At 35.3% G+C, this 18,688-nt stretch overlaps 1 protein-coding gene across 9 annotated transcripts in view; it reads left to right on the top strand.

Moving 5' to 3' along the window:
• SIPA1L2 (signal induced proliferation associated 1 like 2) overlaps positions 1–18,688 on the top strand; it is a 126,648-nt gene that overhangs the window by 56,542 nt on the left and 51,418 nt on the right. For 6 of the 9 annotated variants that reach the window (XM_071431876.1, XM_071431906.1, XM_071431895.1 and 3 more), the window contains exons 4-8: positions 5,149–5,282; positions 6,655–6,843; positions 11,643–11,817; positions 15,552–15,655; positions 18,203–18,280. In XM_071431876.1, the coding sequence (XP_071287977.1) occupies positions 5,149–5,282; positions 6,655–6,843; positions 11,643–11,817; positions 15,552–15,655; positions 18,203–18,280 (680 nt within the window). The remainder of the gene's footprint in view (positions 1–5,148; positions 5,283–6,654; positions 6,844–11,642; positions 11,818–15,551; positions 15,656–18,202; positions 18,281–18,688) is intronic. The other 3 variants (XM_071431849.1, XM_071431885.1, XM_071431867.1) reach the window with 1 other exon arrangement.

The raw sequence follows: 18,688 nt of genomic DNA, 5'->3' as shown, positions 1-18,688 counted from the left end.
GCTTAAAAGGCAAGGAAGAGAAGAATCTGGATCTGTGATGGAAGAGGAAAAATAAGACCCACAACTAAGCAAGGAATGGACAGTAAATTCACAGGTTCAAAATGGATTCCAAGCTAGACAGGTTGTAAAGGATATAAAAAGTGTTGAGGGAGTCAGAGTGCAAGACAATGAAGTGAAACTTTTGACAAAAGGGTGGCACATTTTTTGAGGGGCATAGAGAAGAAAAGATTGGCATTCACAAAAATGAAAGGAAGACTGTCAGTAGACAAAGGTGGTGGCAGGATGGGCAGGAGGAAGGGGGAGACAAGAATTAAGCCAGATGAAAGAGGACTTGTTTGTGAAGTGCTTTTATCTTGGATGAGTTACAAGTGCTGAAGTGCGGAACACTTCTGTGAAGAAAAATCTTGTCAGAGAAATTATAAAAAGAAAATGCAGATGCATACTCAAAGCCACTTTAAATACTATATTATGAACAAACCTAATGACCTTTCTGCAAAATTGATGTGAATGTAATTAGTTTTTATTAACTTCTGTTCTGAAATAGTATCAGAGTTTCTCAGAGTTTTGTCCCACATAGTGTAACACTCAGAAACTGAGGTTGTTACTAATTGTTCTCTAGGCAGAGTTCTTCAAAAGTAAATATGGTATGATTCATTTAATATCCAGTAATGAATTGTTACCTTCTCACCTTTACAATGATATGAAAGCCATGGCCTGTTCTGCATTATCTTTTTATAGAGCAGTAACAGAGGCTAAATGAGAGAAATCTGTATTGAATGGCTTTTATGATGCAATAAGTCAGGGCAAACAAGCAGAGGAAACTAAAATCTTAATTTTTAATACCTGGTCTATTAAGGGATCAAGCACGTAGGGAATCATGTCATTAATTCTAATTGAATACAGTTCTCACCTAAGCAAAACTTAGTGTGGACAGAGGAAATAATCCAGACATTTTGCACTGGGCACCAAGATGTCTTGCTGCTGGCCTGAACTTCAATATTGAAAAGAAAAATCTACATTTATGTTCATACTGGGTCTGTGTGATGCTCTTCCATGACAGTGAGCTCTCCTAGGTGATTTTTAGATTTAGTTGTGCAGTTTAATTTTGTGAAAATCATTGTGGTAGGATGAAACAACAATTGAGCAAACAATAGTTACTTTTACATACTATCACTGATTTCTATTGCCTTTAGGAAAATATATATGAAAAAGAAACTGCTTTCTGAACATTTCATTTTGTTCACAGTTTTATAATTGGCACTTGTCAGCATACTAGTTTTATTTCTGTTTTAAGATGCATGGAAGAAACACCCTGGCATGTGTAGTACTAATTATTCCATTCCCTTTCAAGAAATGTGAGATTTGGGATTCAGTGTTTTCTGAAATGAGTTGTAGTTTTATACTGCATATTTATAAGCTTTGTAACTATTGTTAAAATCAAATCCTTTGCAACTGATATAAAATATGTTATATTTATTGAATATATTGTCTCAGTTTTCAGTTGAGAATTGCAAAAGCTAGAATATATTTTTTATCTCATTGTTTTGATTATCATTGATTTGTCCATTTCCCCTTGTACAATTATACTCATAATTACTTGAGACTTGTTTATTATTACTATGCTTTTTATTTGAGGGATGCTTGCAATCATTTAATGTTACTGGCACTATCTGCTGATATGGGATTGAAAAAATGTCCTAAAAGAAATGTACAGGCTTAGCAAGGTATTGATATTAACTCAGTTTTGTACAACTAAAACTTTTGTGTTAGGAGAAAAATTGACAACTATTCCTCAAAGTGAAAAAGTAAAAAATTACAAATATTTTAGTATCTCTCTAGATCTCAGCTAGAAAATAGCACTTATTTTCTTCTTTTCTCCCCTACTGGTTCTTTTAAACCAACATAAACACATTTAAATAAGTTTAATGAGTTTGTACTTTTTGAAATTAAAAAAAAAGACGCCTTGAGTTGCAAATGTGTTCCCCAAACCCAGTATATCAGTAGCCATGCTATTCAATTTAATTCAGCTTCCTTACTTTTCTTTTCTGGTTTATCTATTTTATTTTTTATAAATATAAATAGTGTGTTTGGGTTTGTGTCTTTCATATTGTACAAGAAATTTGTAGGTATCTGCACACACTTGTATTTTTTTGCTCAGTAATACTGCAGCCAAGAAATCTAGCAACTGTGTGCAACAATTTTGTAGATTTACATCACAATGGAAAGCTCTAGACTTCTTACTGAGGAGTTTACCTTATGTCAAAGCCTGAGTCATGCAGCTGTGGGGAGCTTTTATGTTATTGGAAGTGTTTGATGTCTGAACTCTCTCTCCCTTTCTCTGTGTTCTCTATAAAGTCCTGTTCCATTTAATAAAATTGCCCATTTAGACTCAAAGTTTTAATTTAACCCTGGGAAGTCCATAAGGTACATTATTTATCCATGCAGGTACAATTCTCACACTGGGAAAGGAATGTAGTTGGAGAGCAGGAGCAGATAATTTAATGCCTGCACCTTGTTGATTCCAGGTGTTCCTTCCAAAAAAAGTTGTAATGTAGTGATGCTCATTTTCCTTCCACTAGGAGATGGATTGGAACCACCTACATACATCGTAGGTAGACTTTGAAAGACTACTGGAAACTTAATTTAAACTTGATTTGAGAATTAAGACTGTCCTTTATGTAGGGATTATTTCATTCTTTTGCATTAATTCCGAGAGTATGGATAACTTCTTAGTGAAAAACATTTTGGAAAAAACTTCTTTTCACATTTCTATAAATACATTACTTTAAAAAAAGTACTAAACTAGCTCAAAAATGCTAGCAAAATGCTTTTTTTTTTTTTTTAATCCAGACAATCTTTAAGGAGAAATTAGTAAATTAATTGTTATCTAAAATATGGGATTATAGTATAAATTGGATTGGAAGACATTTCTTCAGGCCATCTAGTCTAATTTAAAGTTCCCTTTAAAGTTCCCTTTAAATGTAGGTTCTGAATAAGTTGCTCAAAACCTATTTCCCTTTAGCTGTGGCTTTAGGTTTTTTATAGTATCTAAGATGGAGACTTCACAATCTCTCTTGGAGACCTGTTTTTGTTGGATTCCCCCCACTCAGAGGCTGCAAGTTGTGATGGTTGCATCTTGTTCTTTCACTTTGTACCTTCTAGAAGAGTCTGTTTCTCCTTTCTCTACAACCTCCCAGCAGCTCGTGGGATCCAGCAGTTATTTCCCCTGTTAATCTGTTCTTCTTCAGCTGCACAAGCCCATTTCTTTTAGCCTTTCCTCATCTCTTGTATTCTCCAGCCCTCTAATTGTCTTCATAGTTGTCTGTTGGCCTTGTCCCACTCTGTCCATAACTGGACACTGCTTCTCATGTGCCCTCAAAAGTGCCAAACAGAAAGGCACAATGTTCTCCTGAGCTGCTGCAATGCTCTTGCCCAGAGTGTGGTTGCCCTCCATCTCTGCTGGGAGGTCCTGCTGGCTGCTGCAGCCTGTGCTCACAGGGTCCCCAGTCCTCTTCCACAGAGAGGCTCCTGAGGCAGTGGGTTCCCAGCCTGTTGTATGAGCTTGTTCTGTTCTACATGCATTTCTGTGTTGGTCTTCATAAGGCCTTTTCAGTCCATTTTCTTGGATTGCCAAAGTGATTTCTTGATTGCCAAATTGTTTTAAAGTGTCAGGTTGAAAACTTCAAGTGGTTTAAGATGTGCTTCACATACAGCTCAGCTGTCACAGCTCAGCAGTAGCTGCCTCCAGAGGAAGAGGAGAGTGAGAAGTGAAGCACAGACATCCTACAGTTGTAGGACTCTACTTGTGTGGCTTTGACCTTGCCTGCTTTTGTTAGAACTGCAAGGATTATGCATTTCCATGTCTGCCCTGTGCACATATTGCTGATTTGTTAAAAGCCTGCTGGTTATTCCCCTTCATCTGTTGCACCCATCTGCAGTCCTAACCTCCAATACATGAACTATTCTCTTAGAGTTTGGTCAAGGCCAGCAACTTGTTGAGGATAAACTCCATTCCATCATTTAGATTATGAAAAACTCTATTAAACAATAACACCTCCACCATCAAATTCTGATAAACATGTTAGTAACTGGCCACTAATTGCAATTCGTATTACTGATCACAGTCCTACAAAGTCAACTGTCCAGCTGGTTTCTGCCCACCTTATAATTGCATGTCCAGACCTTGTCTTGTCAGTTTAGCTACACAGATATACTATGGGAGACTGTGTGAAAAGCATTGCTAAGGCACAAATGGGTGACATTCACTGCTCCTTCCTCATCCATAAAGCCAGTCACATCACTGCAGAAAACAACTGGATTGGTCATGCATGATTTGCATTTTCTAAATCTATGCAAGCTGTTTCCAAGTATCTTTCTGTCCTTCATGTGCCTGGAAATGTCTTCCGTGAGAATTTGTTCCTTAATCTCCCTGGGAACTAAAATTTATTGTGGCTGTTCTATGGCTTCCCAGACCCTCTTGCCCTTTTTTAAAGGTGACTGTAACTACTCACTATGACCTTTCAAAGATGGTAAAAAGGAGCCTCAGCACAGGTCCTGATTGGTCACATGGATTTGAGTGTGTCTGGTCTCCTTAAATGGTCTCTGATGTGATCTTTCTCTTCAGCTCATAGTGCTTTACTCTCCCAGACTGGACCAGTTGCCTCGAGGATGAATTTAACTATTCATCAAACACTGAAGAGTTACTAGACTCAGTTTTCCCTTGTTGAGACCGAGTTGCTGCTTGGAATGTAAAGTTGTAAATAAGAATAAGAATAAATCTTATTTGTTTGAAGATTCCTAGCTTTTATTCAAGATTATATGTAGATACAGTTTCTCCAAACTAGTTTCCTATAGCTAGAAACAGAAATATTAACTTTGTAGTAAAAAAGGGAAAAAATATTTCATAATAGCAGCAGTTGCAGTAATTTATGTGATATGAGTGACCATTTTGCTCATCAAACTTAGCATTTGTGATTTATGCACTTATTGTACAGTTCAGAAGATCACCAGCTGGTGTATTCACAGACCTCATGGTTCAATTAAAAATGATCTCTTTTTCTTGCTGCAGAAATGTTTTTGGGATTTGATGAAAATTTTCTAGGGGTTTCATACTTTACTCTTATCTCTTCATTCATTCCTGTGTAAAAGAGCATCAGAACTACTTTGGAATAGATGAAAATCTTGGACCTGTAGCAGTCAGCATCCGGAGGGAAAAGGTTGAAGATGCGAAGGAGAAAGAAGGATCTCAGTTCAACTATCGTATAGTTTTCAGGACAAGTGAGGTAATGTTCATTCCATAATTCTGCAAAGCAATGGAAAAGTTGACTTAGAGCTTAGGATACTAGTTTTTTTGTCTGGGAGTACATTACCAACTTTGAAAGTAAATCTCTTAGTGGGAAAGGATGTTTCCTGTACCATTAGTAAATGTAGTTGCTCCTGAACAAAGTTTTCCTTTTCTGTACCACATAAAAATTTTGTCTTTTTGGCTGAGCACCCAAAAAGGAGGTAAGTTGGCTGAAGAGAACTGCAAGGTGCAAGCAAGGGAACAGATGTTAACACAGCTAAAGATAAGCGTGGATAAGGCTGCTTGATGTTATGTTTCTAATTATAGAAATGAAAGATTAAGAAATGTAGGGATAAAGGGAGCTGTAAAATAGGAAAACTAGTATAATGACTTATTTGTACCTTTTCATTTTGTTTAAAAATACTTTCTTAGAAGCTTTTTGTGACATGTTTCTATGTACTTCTATATGGATGATTTGCAGAAGAAGTATTAATATATTTATAAAATAATGGTCTTAATTGAAAGAAGAATTTGCTTGTGGTTGTTGTGTGCGAAGTCTCATAACTTCTATTTCAAGCAATTTAATATCTCTTGGTAAAAAATTTCTTTATCACAGCAACTACCTTAGAGTTGTATGAAAACATACAATGGTATTATTGTAGCAAACTTCTGTAAATTTTTGGAATCCTTAGAACTACTGATTTTTATTTTGCCTATGCTATAGAGAAGTGTTAGCCAGACCTTCTGATATCACTGGGCTCTTGTGCTTTTGCAAACAGATGTAAAAATAGATATAGATGTAGATATAATTTTTGTTTACAGTTTAGATTTTTTTTTAATAGCCAAAAATGGGGTGTCCATGTATGTTTGTGTGGAAAGGTGATCCAGGTGACCTAGTTCTAAGAAATTACTCTCTTTTTGTCAAATCCAATGAAGATAGAATAGCATAGATAAAATAATAGGTAAATGGGTTAAGTAAAGTTGTGATCGGCTCACATGTTCAGCCTCACACTTGATTACTGTGTTTGCTAGGGTAGTATGGCAGATTTAAGTGGTTTTAGTTTACTAGTGTCTTTAATACTTTCCCCTCCCCCCAGAAAAGGAATATTCTTAGCAATTGTAATAAATTGTTAAAATGCTTCATTAATTTCTTTAAGCCGAATTGTATTTGTCACTTAGAAATTGAAAGCTTATCTGCTCTTTTAAAGTTATTTAATAATTTTTTTACTGGCCAAAAAAATAAATTAAAATGAGGATATTTTTCTTTCCATTTCTTTTTTCCCATGCTTTTGCTAAACCTTGAAGTTTTTATCTCTAGGGTTTAGAGTATTATAGCTAAAAATGTTTTGTGTGTTGTACCTTTACTGCAGCTTACTACACTTAGAGGAGCAATTTTAGAAGATGCTATACCATCCACTGCTCGTCATGGCACGGCAAGAGGTCTGCCTCTCAAAGAGGTGCTGGAGTATGTAATACCAGAGCTGAGCATCCAGTGCCTGAGACAGGCTTCCAGCTCACCCAAAGTACCTGAGCAGCTGCTTAAACTGGATGAACAAGGGGTATGTAGCACATGGCCTTCTTTTTAAAGACTATTCCTTAGATAAATGAAAAAAAAAATTATTAAATATTTTGCAGAGAGTGCTAATTAACATGGATCTGTAATGCAAACCATTCCGTTTCTTGGTTTTAGAGAAACTTGCCTATTTTTCACTGACAAAATGAAGTTTGCTTTTCTAAGCAAATACTTCTTAAAATACATTTCAGCTGAAGGAAATAAATACTGGTCTATGGAGATTGTCTTTCAATGGCTGAGTGAAAGGTTATTAAGTTTTAACATCAGTAAGAAGGGATTTTCACAGTCTGTATTTGCACTTCAATATGAAAATACATCTAACACATGAATGCACATGAAAATACATCTAACACTATTAGTATTGTATGTGGGTAAGGAGGCAAAGCATGTTGTGTCTTAAGTCTCTGCATCTAAAATTTATGGTTATTTTTTACTATACTATTTTATGATACGTATTTGTATTTTATGAATTTGCTGTATTCTAACTAGGATAGAATACTTCTATATTCACAGAACTGAAATTGTGATTGAGACTACTGAATTAAATGCACGGCAATAAAATATTTGAATGGTTTAAATTTTGAGAAAAAAATGGTAAGGTCTATTAGGTTCAATAAAAGTGAATATGCTTCATTCAGAGCTAGTAGTTAAATTTATGGTTTCTGAATATTTTGTGAAGGACACACTTGTGATGGTTTTTAAAAAATGTCATTTAAATTGAAAATTTTACTTTCTAGGTGAAAGTCAGTATCTATCCATTGAAGTCCAATCCAATGATTGAACCAGTTGAATATGATGGTGCTATGGTTAATTTTTTATTGCTGACTCAGTTTCAAATGTAGTGATTGCATCTAATCACTAGTGGTGTCTACCAGAATTCCTTGTGCCTCTAAAAATTGCTCGAAACAAAGCATGAGTAGTCAGAGGAACAGAATTGGCTTTTTATGGATGGATTGTTGAGCTATCTTTAGTACTGTTTACTTAAGCTAATTTTAATACTTTTGTTCACATTGATGTCTGAGGATGGTGTTGATTTTGCTGAATGCTGTTGTTTTCTTCTGTATTTGTCAGTTTTTCTGGTAAAACAATACAGGGAAATCAGAGGCACTGAATTCTGAATCCAAGAATTCCTGATGTGCTCTTGCTCTCTGCTGTTTGAGCTTCAGAGTGAGTTTAGGTTAATCTAGTAAATAATATTCACTTCAGAGGGGCAATATGTTCAAGGCGGTATTGAGTATGATGGTGTTTGATCTGATTTGAGTATTTCTCAAACTCACTAACAGTATTTCCCAAAAAATGGAAATTGAGATTGCCCGTTGAACTGACCAAAGTGATTCTTTAATCATCATCTCCTCATTTGGAGAAGCAGCAGTATATATAGCACTTTTATTTTGCATGATCAGTTCTGAAGTTCAGTCCTATTATTAAATGGGCTGTCAGCTGACAAAATGTAATATTAATATACCTTATGTACCACTTACTACAAGGTAATTACTTGAACATAGACAGAAAGCTGTGCAAAGAGCTGGCATGAGATCCATTTTTGGTTTTAATCCTCTTAGGTACTTAATGCATTCAGTTTATTAATCAAGTAAATACAAAAAGAGTTATGCTTAGCAAGTGAAGGTGATGACTGGTGGAAATATCATGAATTTAAATAGATGAATTATGATCTGGAAGATTAGTGCTGTCACCAGAGTGATATGAATTTTGTCTAATGGAGTATTAAATGTTTTCATATTTCCATAGCCAACTGAAGACTACTTTTATGTTTTGATTCCATTCTCTACATGTTGATAATTTTTCTGTGAAATCTAATATTGATTATGAAGGAAACATGTGGCTAAATTTTGTCTCTATAAATGGCAGTAGAAACCAGTTGTAAATTGGATGGTTGACCTAATTTGAATACATTAAGAAATTGCCTTTTCCCAATTTATTCTGCCATGTGATGCTCATCATTAAATTCAGCTGTATATTTGTAAGAAAAGTCAACATTTTATCTGCTACTGTTGTTTTTTTGAGCTTTCTCCAATTCCCCCTAGTTTCCCTTTCAAATTTCTGCTAATGGTTGTTTATTGTGTATGCTTTTTGGTTCCCCTAACATCCCTCTAGGGATGTTCACTTCTCTCTAAGCTGTAGGATAAAGTTTAAAAAGGACCAAAGAAATTAAGATTGGTTGCAGTGACATTTAGTGGCAATTGCGTGTCTAATCTCTTGATGTTCCTTGATAGAAAAGAATCTAAAATCTTCAAATGATGGAAGTCAACAAGTTCTTGTTACAAGATAAATAATCTGTGCAAAAATTTGACAGGATGCCGAGATTCAGTAGTGAGTGATTCTGACAAGAACACAATCATTTTGAGTGAGGAAGGACTGCTGTGCACCTTCAATACATATCACATACCCAAGGCTAAGTGGGTTTAGCAGGTTTTTTGTGGTTTCATGTTATTAAATTGTTCTCAGTGTAAAATATAACTAAATGTAAAATTTGTGAGTTGGAAATAATGAAATTGGAACCACGTCTGCAATTATTTTCTCAAAAAAAATTGAACTAGCATGTGGTACCATTTCAAAACTGGCAAACTTTATCAGTTTTAAATATTCTGATAGTTCTTCATGCCAGTTAAATGTATGACATAAGAAGATCCTGCCAAAGCTCGTTGAGTTATTTCCCTTTTAGACACTGACATTCTAAATGTACCTTTATCTTCTGCACAGCCACCATGATCTTGGCTGAGAGTTCTTTTACTCAGATGTTCTAATTTCATAGTTGTGAAGGGCTTTAGCACAGGGGCAGGAGGTTCAGATTACTGTAAATGAGCTTGCAGCTTGTTTAGCAATAGTGGTTTTTTATAGTATTGGCTTTGTTCAGAATTGTATAGCGTTCACAGTACTTGTTTGTCCACAAAGTCAAATCCCAGGATTAGTTCATATCTTGGGCTAGTGAGTCTCAGATCCTCATTTTCTATCTCTTAGCTCAATGTTTAGACTGTGAGATATTGGATTGTTCTTTAAGATAGGCATATACTTCAATCCTGTTTGGAATATTATGCAGGAATGACTGGCATCCACAGAATGGAAAAGTGTGACTAGACCAAATATTTTGCCCAGGTGCCAGTGCCTTTTTACTCTTAGTTCTTGTCCCTATTTTTGGTGGCTCAATTTAGCATTTAGCTTTACTTGTCAATTCTAGTGTGAAGTCAAGGAAATCAACTTAAATCCCCTGTGGTTTAAATTAAACTATTGGACACAGGGCTGGTATAGAGGTCACAGTGTGGTCACTTTATCATTTAAAGTCTTCTGGGATGTGTCAAGTAACAGCACTGCTTTCTGACATCTAATGTTTGTTTGACCAGTTATTTTGCAGTTTCCTTCATGAATTGTTCATGCTAGCTTTCTGCTGAATAAAATAGTCCCCAGTGTGCAATCTGGAACCTTTTGTTAAATACCTAACTCTCTTTAAAATGCGGATCAAGGAAGCGCTTTGGATGGGGATAGCACCTAATGCCAGTCAAAAGGAAAGTGACAGGAGTGAACCAGTAGCTCCAGGTTTCATGGGTCTGACTCAGGCATCTCCTATAGTGCATCCATAACCCAGAATCCCCTTTTATCTTGGATGGTAATCCATCCCATGCCACATCAAACTTACAGCTTCTGACTCTCCGGTCTTCTAGGCTGGCCAGGTGAAACCTTATTCCTTATTCCTGCCCTTCACTCCTAACTGCTCTCTGGTCAAGGGAATTCTGCCAGAGCAGGTTCCCCAAGGGCTCACCCCTACACAAGGCCTTTATTCCCTTAGGACTAAGGGGAAGCAGGCTGTTGTTGTCACCTTTGCTCTAACAGAAACACATCCAGCTTTTGCCTAACATGCATTTTGGACTAATCCTGAAGTTGGATTAGGAGAGGTCTACAACTGGAGAGTTGATTTGAGTCATGAATATAGATAAGTGCCTGAAGGGAATCGGGTGTGACTGATGGTCTCTGTCAGTTTGTGAAGCTCTGGAAGGTGTTGGTTAAGAATAATAGGACTAATCCATCCATGTGGAGTTTCCTCTTTGTCAGCTTAAGTGTGCATAAAAGCTAAGAGGAAAACGTCTGCTCAAGAAGTAATGATCTCTCTTTATGACTAATGTTTTATAGTTTTTGTACTTTATTTTTGAATAGATGTGATTTGTGTAATGTTCCATAACTGAGAATCTCTTTAGCAAAACTATTTGACTGCAATCTAATTTCTTGTTTTAAGTATACTTTTAAAAATGGCAAATAGTTTTTAACAGTGCATGATTTTATGGGGATGGCAAAAGATGACATATTATAGAAAGGACTGTTCTGAGGGCCTGTTTTAACTGAACTACAGTGAACTTTAAAGGGTAAAAATGAGGGAAGATAAACTCACCTTCTTTTAAAGCTGAGAAAAAAAGACCAATATACAAATATTGCCAATTAAATTTTTCATACCGTGGCATGAAGTAGAGAGTAGAGTGTGCTTTTATAGATAAGAAAGTGAAAAGTCTTTGTACTGCTTTTATCTGTGTTTGAATAGTGACAATCCAGTTTTCTTTCAAGAGTTGGAGGGTGTCTTTTGTGGATTTTTTCTTTTTTGTTTTCGTCCTGTGGTGATTTAATTTCCCAAATCAGAACACTTATTTTTTCATTTTCAGATGCCTTCTGTCAGGGGTTATAACGGTGTTATATTTTAATTGTGAATATTTATTTTAGTATTGACTTTCCTTTGCTTCTGTAAATTTTCCTTTTTTTATTTTATTTAATTTTTAATTTCAGCTGAGTTTTCAACATAAGATTGGTATCCTTTACTGCAAAGCAGGCCAAAGCACAGAAGAAGAAATGTATAACAACGAGATGGCAGGACCAGCTTTTGAAGAGTTCCTTGATCTACTGGGCCAGAGAGTACGGCTAAAAGGATTCAGTAAATACAGGGCTCAGCTGGATAATAAAAGTAAGTTAAGTTTCAAGCTATGGGACAAAGGGTAAAAATCCAGTTGATATTCTGTAAATTTTGTTGTCTTTTCCTGCTCTTGACTTTGGGTTTTGAATAGTAGGATTATATGGTAAATGAGGAAGATGGAGCATATGGTAAGAACATGTATCAAACCTTTTCTGAAAGGTCATTTACTTTTTCTGTGGCGTTAGTAGAACTGAATATCAAAGCAGTTTATTTCATTTGTTTTAATTTAGTTAAAATCATACTACATGAATAATATTTCCCCAGGTACACTTCAAGCATCTTATTCTTTCAAAGGCAATAAAATACATGTATTTCAAAATATGGAGTAATTTCCCTTATTTCAGCTGAACATACATGCTTACTTTTACCCAACACCCTCAAACAGTCAAGTTTTCTGGTTTCTCACACATGCACAGTAAGCATGTCCTCATTTGTCAGCTGATAATTTTTATTCTACCTCAGTGCTGTGTTAGTACTGCCATATCCCCAGGTCTTTCCAGTTCCTTAAGTGCAGTAGCATAAAAATTTAATTGTACAAATTGGTTGGATTTTGTAGCAAAATAGGAACTGTAGTATTGCTGTTTAAAAAAGTCAATGAGATGTTAAGACTTTTCCTTATTAGTACTGGTTTTGCTGCCCTTAAATTTAACTTAAATTAATTCTTAGTTTAATGATGTTGTAGCAGAATTTTGACATCTGATCATATGAGCTGTAATCTAAGGATATCTAGTTATTCATCTACTTCATTTAAACATAGTCTCAACTTAGTGTAAGCACCACACTTATTTCCAATAATGTTATTGCCTTTTTGCTTAAATCCGTGCTTGTTTCCCTTTAATAATTCGAGCTAGAGGCTATTGCATCCTAATTTAGAGACTATTGCATCCTATTTCAGTACAGAATAATAACAAATCATTTTTCAAATTAATTTGTAGAAATACATATTAACATGCTGTGGATGTCAGACTTCTGGAATGCATTGATAAATAGGGATGAAAAATTAAAAGGAATAAGGGATGTTTGAGCTTGCTTTTTTTTTTCCCCAATCAGAATGTGACTGAATGTCACCTAGTAAGTTGTACATATGAAAACAAATGCTGATGTGTTTCTGTATTTGCTGTGCTTCAGTATGAACTTACATTGCTGATCAGCATTGTGTATGTATCAGTCAGTAACGTGATTTTAACGTTTTACAAAGTCTCTGTGCCATTAACTATATTGTACTGTCATAGTGTGTCCTCATCGTTTGCAACAGGCAAAATGGAATTAAGAATTCAAAAAGATACAGTCTTTAGTATTATGTTAAATGTAAAGTACATTAAGTATCACTTAATGTATCACATTAGTATCACATTTAAGTATCACATTTTTGTTATGTTTAACAATGCAATAAGTATTACTGTGTGTCATATTTAGACTTATATGTTGTTCTGACTGCCTGTAGGTTCAGAGGATTGTAATAATGTAGTCTCTGGGAGCTATATTTTTGGTAGACGCAATATTTCAGTAAAAAATCTTGCTTAGTTCTTGTAGGAGTAAAATTTATTAAGTTTTTATATTCTCAAATGCTTGACGAGCTGTAAGGTTTTTCTCTAAAAAGTTCTCTTTTTAGAATTTATTTATTTTAAAAAATTGTTTATTTAATATTTGGATAAGTGATTAGTCCATTTCTTATGTAACAGAGAAAGTAGAATGTTGTGATAGGTTGCCCTCTCTGCCAAATAAGCCCCCACCTCTTGTGTGCTCACCCACCCTCCAGTTTGTGAGTCGAGATTGAGATCAATGAGTGAAGGGAAGAAAGGAAAAAAAAACACCTGCAAAAAAACCTCCCAAACAAACAAAAACTCCAAAACAAACAACAACAACAAAAAAACCCAATCAACAACGAAAGCACAACCCACCACTACATCAATCAGGCAACAATACAACTGATGCAAAGGCAATCACTTGCCACCTGCCATTAGCTGACTGATGCCCAGCCATTCTCTGAGCAACAGCTACCATGAAAAAACTCTCCCTGCTCCAGTTTCTCCTGCAGAACATGACTTTATAGGGCGTGGGATATGTTTTTGGTCCATTTGATGGCCCGTCTCCTCGCAAGCCCGTGGCCAGCCCAGCACACTTCCCGGGACAGGGGACGGTGTGGGGGCACAGCAGCGCTGGTGCACTGTGAGCCACAGCTGAATCATTGGTGTGTTACCAGCACTGCCTTGGTCACACAGACAGCACACAGCACTGTGTGGGCTGCCATGAAGAATTATAGCTGCATCCAAGCCAGGCCCAGTGCAAATGTTCAGAACATATGGAATGTATTAACTAGAAATTCTCTTCTGCCCTTCTTTAGTGCAGTTTTAGTGGCATGCAGTTCCAAACCCCAAGATAAAGAAATAAGAAAATTAAATGAAATTTTACTAATTCAATACTATATAATTTGTTTAGTATATCTTTTAAAACATATCAGTCTACTGGAAATGAGATAAAATGTTTTATTGTTGGAACATATTTTCTCTTTCTATCTCTTCAAAACTGTCTCTCTAAAATGCCACTGAAAGGTTATAATGGAATTAGATTTTTAGCTAAGATTTTGAAATAGAAGAGTGCAATAAGGTTTCCTTCTTTTAGCAACGCTTAAGTAACAAACTTCAGTTGAAATGATGCTTTTTATTTCTTATGCAACTGTAATCTGTGTTTAATAAATGAAGTTAATTTAATTATCATACAGACATAACTGATACACCCAGCACACTCACATATGTATGTGCTCCTAATTGTATACACACAAATATTTTTAGATTTAGGGCTGCAGATAAAGAAGTGTATGTTGATATACTTTTATATACTTTTAACCGGAGAACTAACATGGCTAATTGATTTTTGATTTATTTTTGGAAGATAGTTATACTCTTTAAAACTGATGAAAACTCTGAAACCTTAAACAGCATGTTAAAGAGTGTACTGGAGAATATTTATTGCTACACATAACATAAAATTATGCTAAAAAATAATTGAACGTGGAAAAAGACAAGAAGAATTGGCAGTTGTCTTCACTCAATAGGGTGTTCAGTAGAGTTAAACCTTAAACTTTTTTAAAGTTCAATGTACTTACTTAAATAGTCTGTACAAATTGAAGAATAGAAATAAAAAGGATTAACTTATGACTACAGTATAAAACTCATTTACTGTAAACATCACAAAATGCTATTAATAAACTTTCTAAATAAAAGAAAGTGTTAAGTCATATAATATATTACATTTATTTAAATAATTTTCAAATATATGTAGTATGCACGTTTTATGTTTTAAAAATGCCTGATCTGCAACATGTCTCTTAATGTTAGGTTTGAAATAGCCAGTTCACTTTTGATAAAGTAGGGGTTTAGTCAATTGTCCTTATTATTGTTTAAGTAACGAAAATACATGTTATATAAAACTATGCTGAAATAGTGTAGTGTTTTGTTTTTACTTTGAAATGCCAATATATTTAAAATTAGTTTATTTAGGTCTCAGAGACAGCAAACTCTTTGGGTTTTTTCCTGCAGGACCCCTCTATGTCATAATACAGAAATAAAGACTAGATTTTTAGCTGATGGAAACTGGTTTTGTTCAATTATAAAAAATATAGAAGTTGTTTAAATAGATTTAAATCACAGCATGCAGAGTGGTGTCCTAAAAAGTAGTATGAATATTCTAATTTACTGACCTTCTTGCGATAAATTAATTTTCAGCTGATTCAACAGGAACTCATTCCCTCTATACTACCTATAAAGATTATGAATTAATGTTTCATGTATCAACAATGCTTCCCTACATGCCCAGTAACAGGCAACAGGTATGTCTCTTTAGCTTTTCATTGTATTTTACATTATAAATGTTTGACATTGAGTGCCGGGGTTTTTTATTAGTTTTGGTTGAAAACGGAATTGTTTTAAAAGAAATATGATTCAATTATATTTATTCTCTTGAAATAGTGTAAGATGTTAGAAATCTTGTAAGATTTTTATTCTGTATAATTCAGGAACTTATCCCATGTACCCTATTTCATTATATTATTAAAAGGCAATATTGCCTCTCGCGAATATGTTATTTTTGGTTTAGACTGAATTCACATCTTCTGTATGTTTTAAACATTGAATGGAATGAATCTTGAAAATAGTCTTATGGTTAAAATATGCATGTAATAAGATTTTTAAAACTATTCCACTTAACCCTTGTATTACAGATCTTGAAATGTTTATTAACATTTGAGCTTAGTAATAGTTTTAAATGTATCCTTCGAGGTGTCTGTGAAAACAGAAAATTGCAATGTATTTGTCTTATTTCTAGAGAATTCCCTTTGCTCATACAATAATTCAGAATGCCTTCAAAGCATTAAGGATGGCTAAAAACCAGCACAGCATCCAAAGTGTGCAGTGCACCAGTAAGGTTACTCTGTCTTGCCTGTCTAAGATATTTCTTGTGACTTAATTAAAATGTACAAGCACATTTGGTATAATATATCAGTATTAATGCCTAACAGCACATTTGGTATAATATATCAGTATTAATGCCTAACAGAAAAGCACTAGAATTGCTCACAGATCAGACTGATGGTAGTTTGTTACTTTCTGTGCTACTACTCTATGTTCTTCCAGGTATGCAGAAGTGTTGATTTACTTTGCAGTTAGTTTTGGGATATTCTCACCTTGCCATGCAAGTTACAATCATCTCAGCCATTGTGGAAGGTTGTCATGAAATAAGGATGCTGTCTCACTTTGGTTTTGAATAGCTCACAAAAGATGCTTACTGATTGATTGTTGAACCATATGGGAGTTGTATCTTTCATGTCTGTCCTATCAATAGGTCTTGTGGGAGCAGAAAGAGATGTGGCAAGGCAACAAGAAAAAGATAAGGGATATCAGAAGGGATAAATAAAAATAACAATGGAAGGAAGTATATCATGTTTTGTGTTTGAAATAATCTGTGCATAGAGCTCTGAAGAGTTTGAAAAGCTGTTTCAAGTGAACAGTTAAGACATTACACTTAGTACTTAGATGTGGTTTAAAGAAACTAAATTAGGCATCAAAAGACAAACTTTTCACCATATGAATAACACTAAGTTTAGATGACTCACTTCCTAAAATGTGTGCCTTTTAGGAGACAGAATGTTCATCAGCCACTCAACTGTGACATAGCTAGTAATCAAGGGATTGGATCTTCATTACTGATTTCAGATTGTTCTGCTTCTCTAAACTTTCAGTTGCGTCTTATTACCAAACAGGGTTAATTTAGTAAACGCACTAGGACTTGTTCTGTCTGTAATCAGTCTAACAATCTTTGACTGGAAATGGACATAAATAGGGAAAACTGTACCCTACTAAGACGATATAGTACACTGAATGAGCTTGCCTTAAAAGAAAAAAATTGTAGCAAATCACAGGCACTGACAGTAAATATGGCCTTACTTGGAGTTTAGTACTTTTGTTGTCTTTTGTGAATTTTCCTTGTTTGTGAGAACAAAGGATATCCTCTTGCCATGATCCACTTATTTTCATAGTTTTTTGCTGTTTGTCTGTCAGCTTCACTGCTGTGTTGCTCAGCCACCCCCTGTTACTGTCCTTTCACTTCTTCCTGTGCCTTCCTTTCATTCTTATAATTTCCTTATATGTCTTTCTTTATAGTCAGGTGCTGATTCTTGTGTACAGAAAAATCTTTCAGTTTTAACTCCATGGTTTTCTCTAGCAACAAGCTCTTCTTTCCACAGTGTTTTAGTAAGTTCTCATCATTGTCCCTTTAAAAGGTTCAATATTTAGCAGAAGCACTGTATTGTTATTCATGGTTTTCTTGGGATCAAAATAATGTGGCAGTTTTCCAAGTTCAAGCAGTATGCCTATCTGAAGACACACCACATTATTTTTCAGGTGATGAGATCTATCAGTGTTTGCACAGCATGTACACTGTCTTAATGAAATGTGACAAGTGCACCCAAATTACTAGAATTTAGCCAGCCTTAATGTGCAAAACAGATTTATAATAACTGTTTATTTTTTTTTCTCTTACTGTTTAGCTCCAATATACATAATGAAGTCTCTTCAGGGTTTGGCTCACTGCATACCCAAGTAAGGGGAAGTTAGAGATCACAGTAAATTTCCTGTTAGGTTATGTTAGGATTGAAGCCCCCATTCAATAGTTATTTTCTACTAGCATATTATGAATGTACTGGCTGCGGTTGTTACATCCTTTCCCCATGTCCCTTGTTTGCTAATGACTGGGCAAGGTATTCAGTCCCTCCTAATCCACGATGGTGACCTTCAGTGAGCAAGCACTGAGCATTGCTTCTGCTCCAAATACCTGTGAGCCAAAAATAGGCCGCACCAGAACTGTTTGTTGCTTCTTCCAGGATATAACTACGCCCTGCTTGGTCCCTGATCAGGACATCCCTCTAGTTTTAGAACCAGCAGGAGATCCAAAGAGCAAGGTAATTTTTATTTTGGCTGCAACGTAGGCTGGGAATTTTCAAGTCAGCTGCTCCTTCCCTAGGACGGAGAAGACAACCAGCCCTGGTATGGCCAGTTCCTTTTCCTTTACTGGCCTTTTCTTCAAAGCAGTTCAAAGCTTTCCCCTTTAAACTTTACCTTTGCTATGTCCCTTTCCAAATCATTCCCTTGCAAGTTTCCCACTCACACATTTGCCGTCTGCTTGTCTTCACATGGTCAGACCCGATTAATCCAAATCTGTTCAAATAATCAATTTTCACCTGGTTTTATGAAAACTTGAAAATTAAACAGATATGCAATAATGAAATAAGCTTGTTGCGTTTAACTACTGTTAAAATAGTTAGGTAACAAAACATGTGGTTATACCAAACTGAGTTGATCAGAGCTGT

This window comes from Agelaius tricolor, unplaced genomic scaffold, assembly GCF_023055355.1.
Source record: "Agelaius tricolor isolate 1412-34295 unplaced genomic scaffold, bAgeTri1.0.p SCAF_1, whole genome shotgun sequence".
NCBI lineage: Eukaryota > Metazoa > Chordata > Aves > Passeriformes > Icteridae > Agelaius > Agelaius tricolor.
The sequence above is the reverse complement of the archived record's forward strand: the minus strand, read 5'-3'. Positions and strand labels throughout refer to the sequence as shown.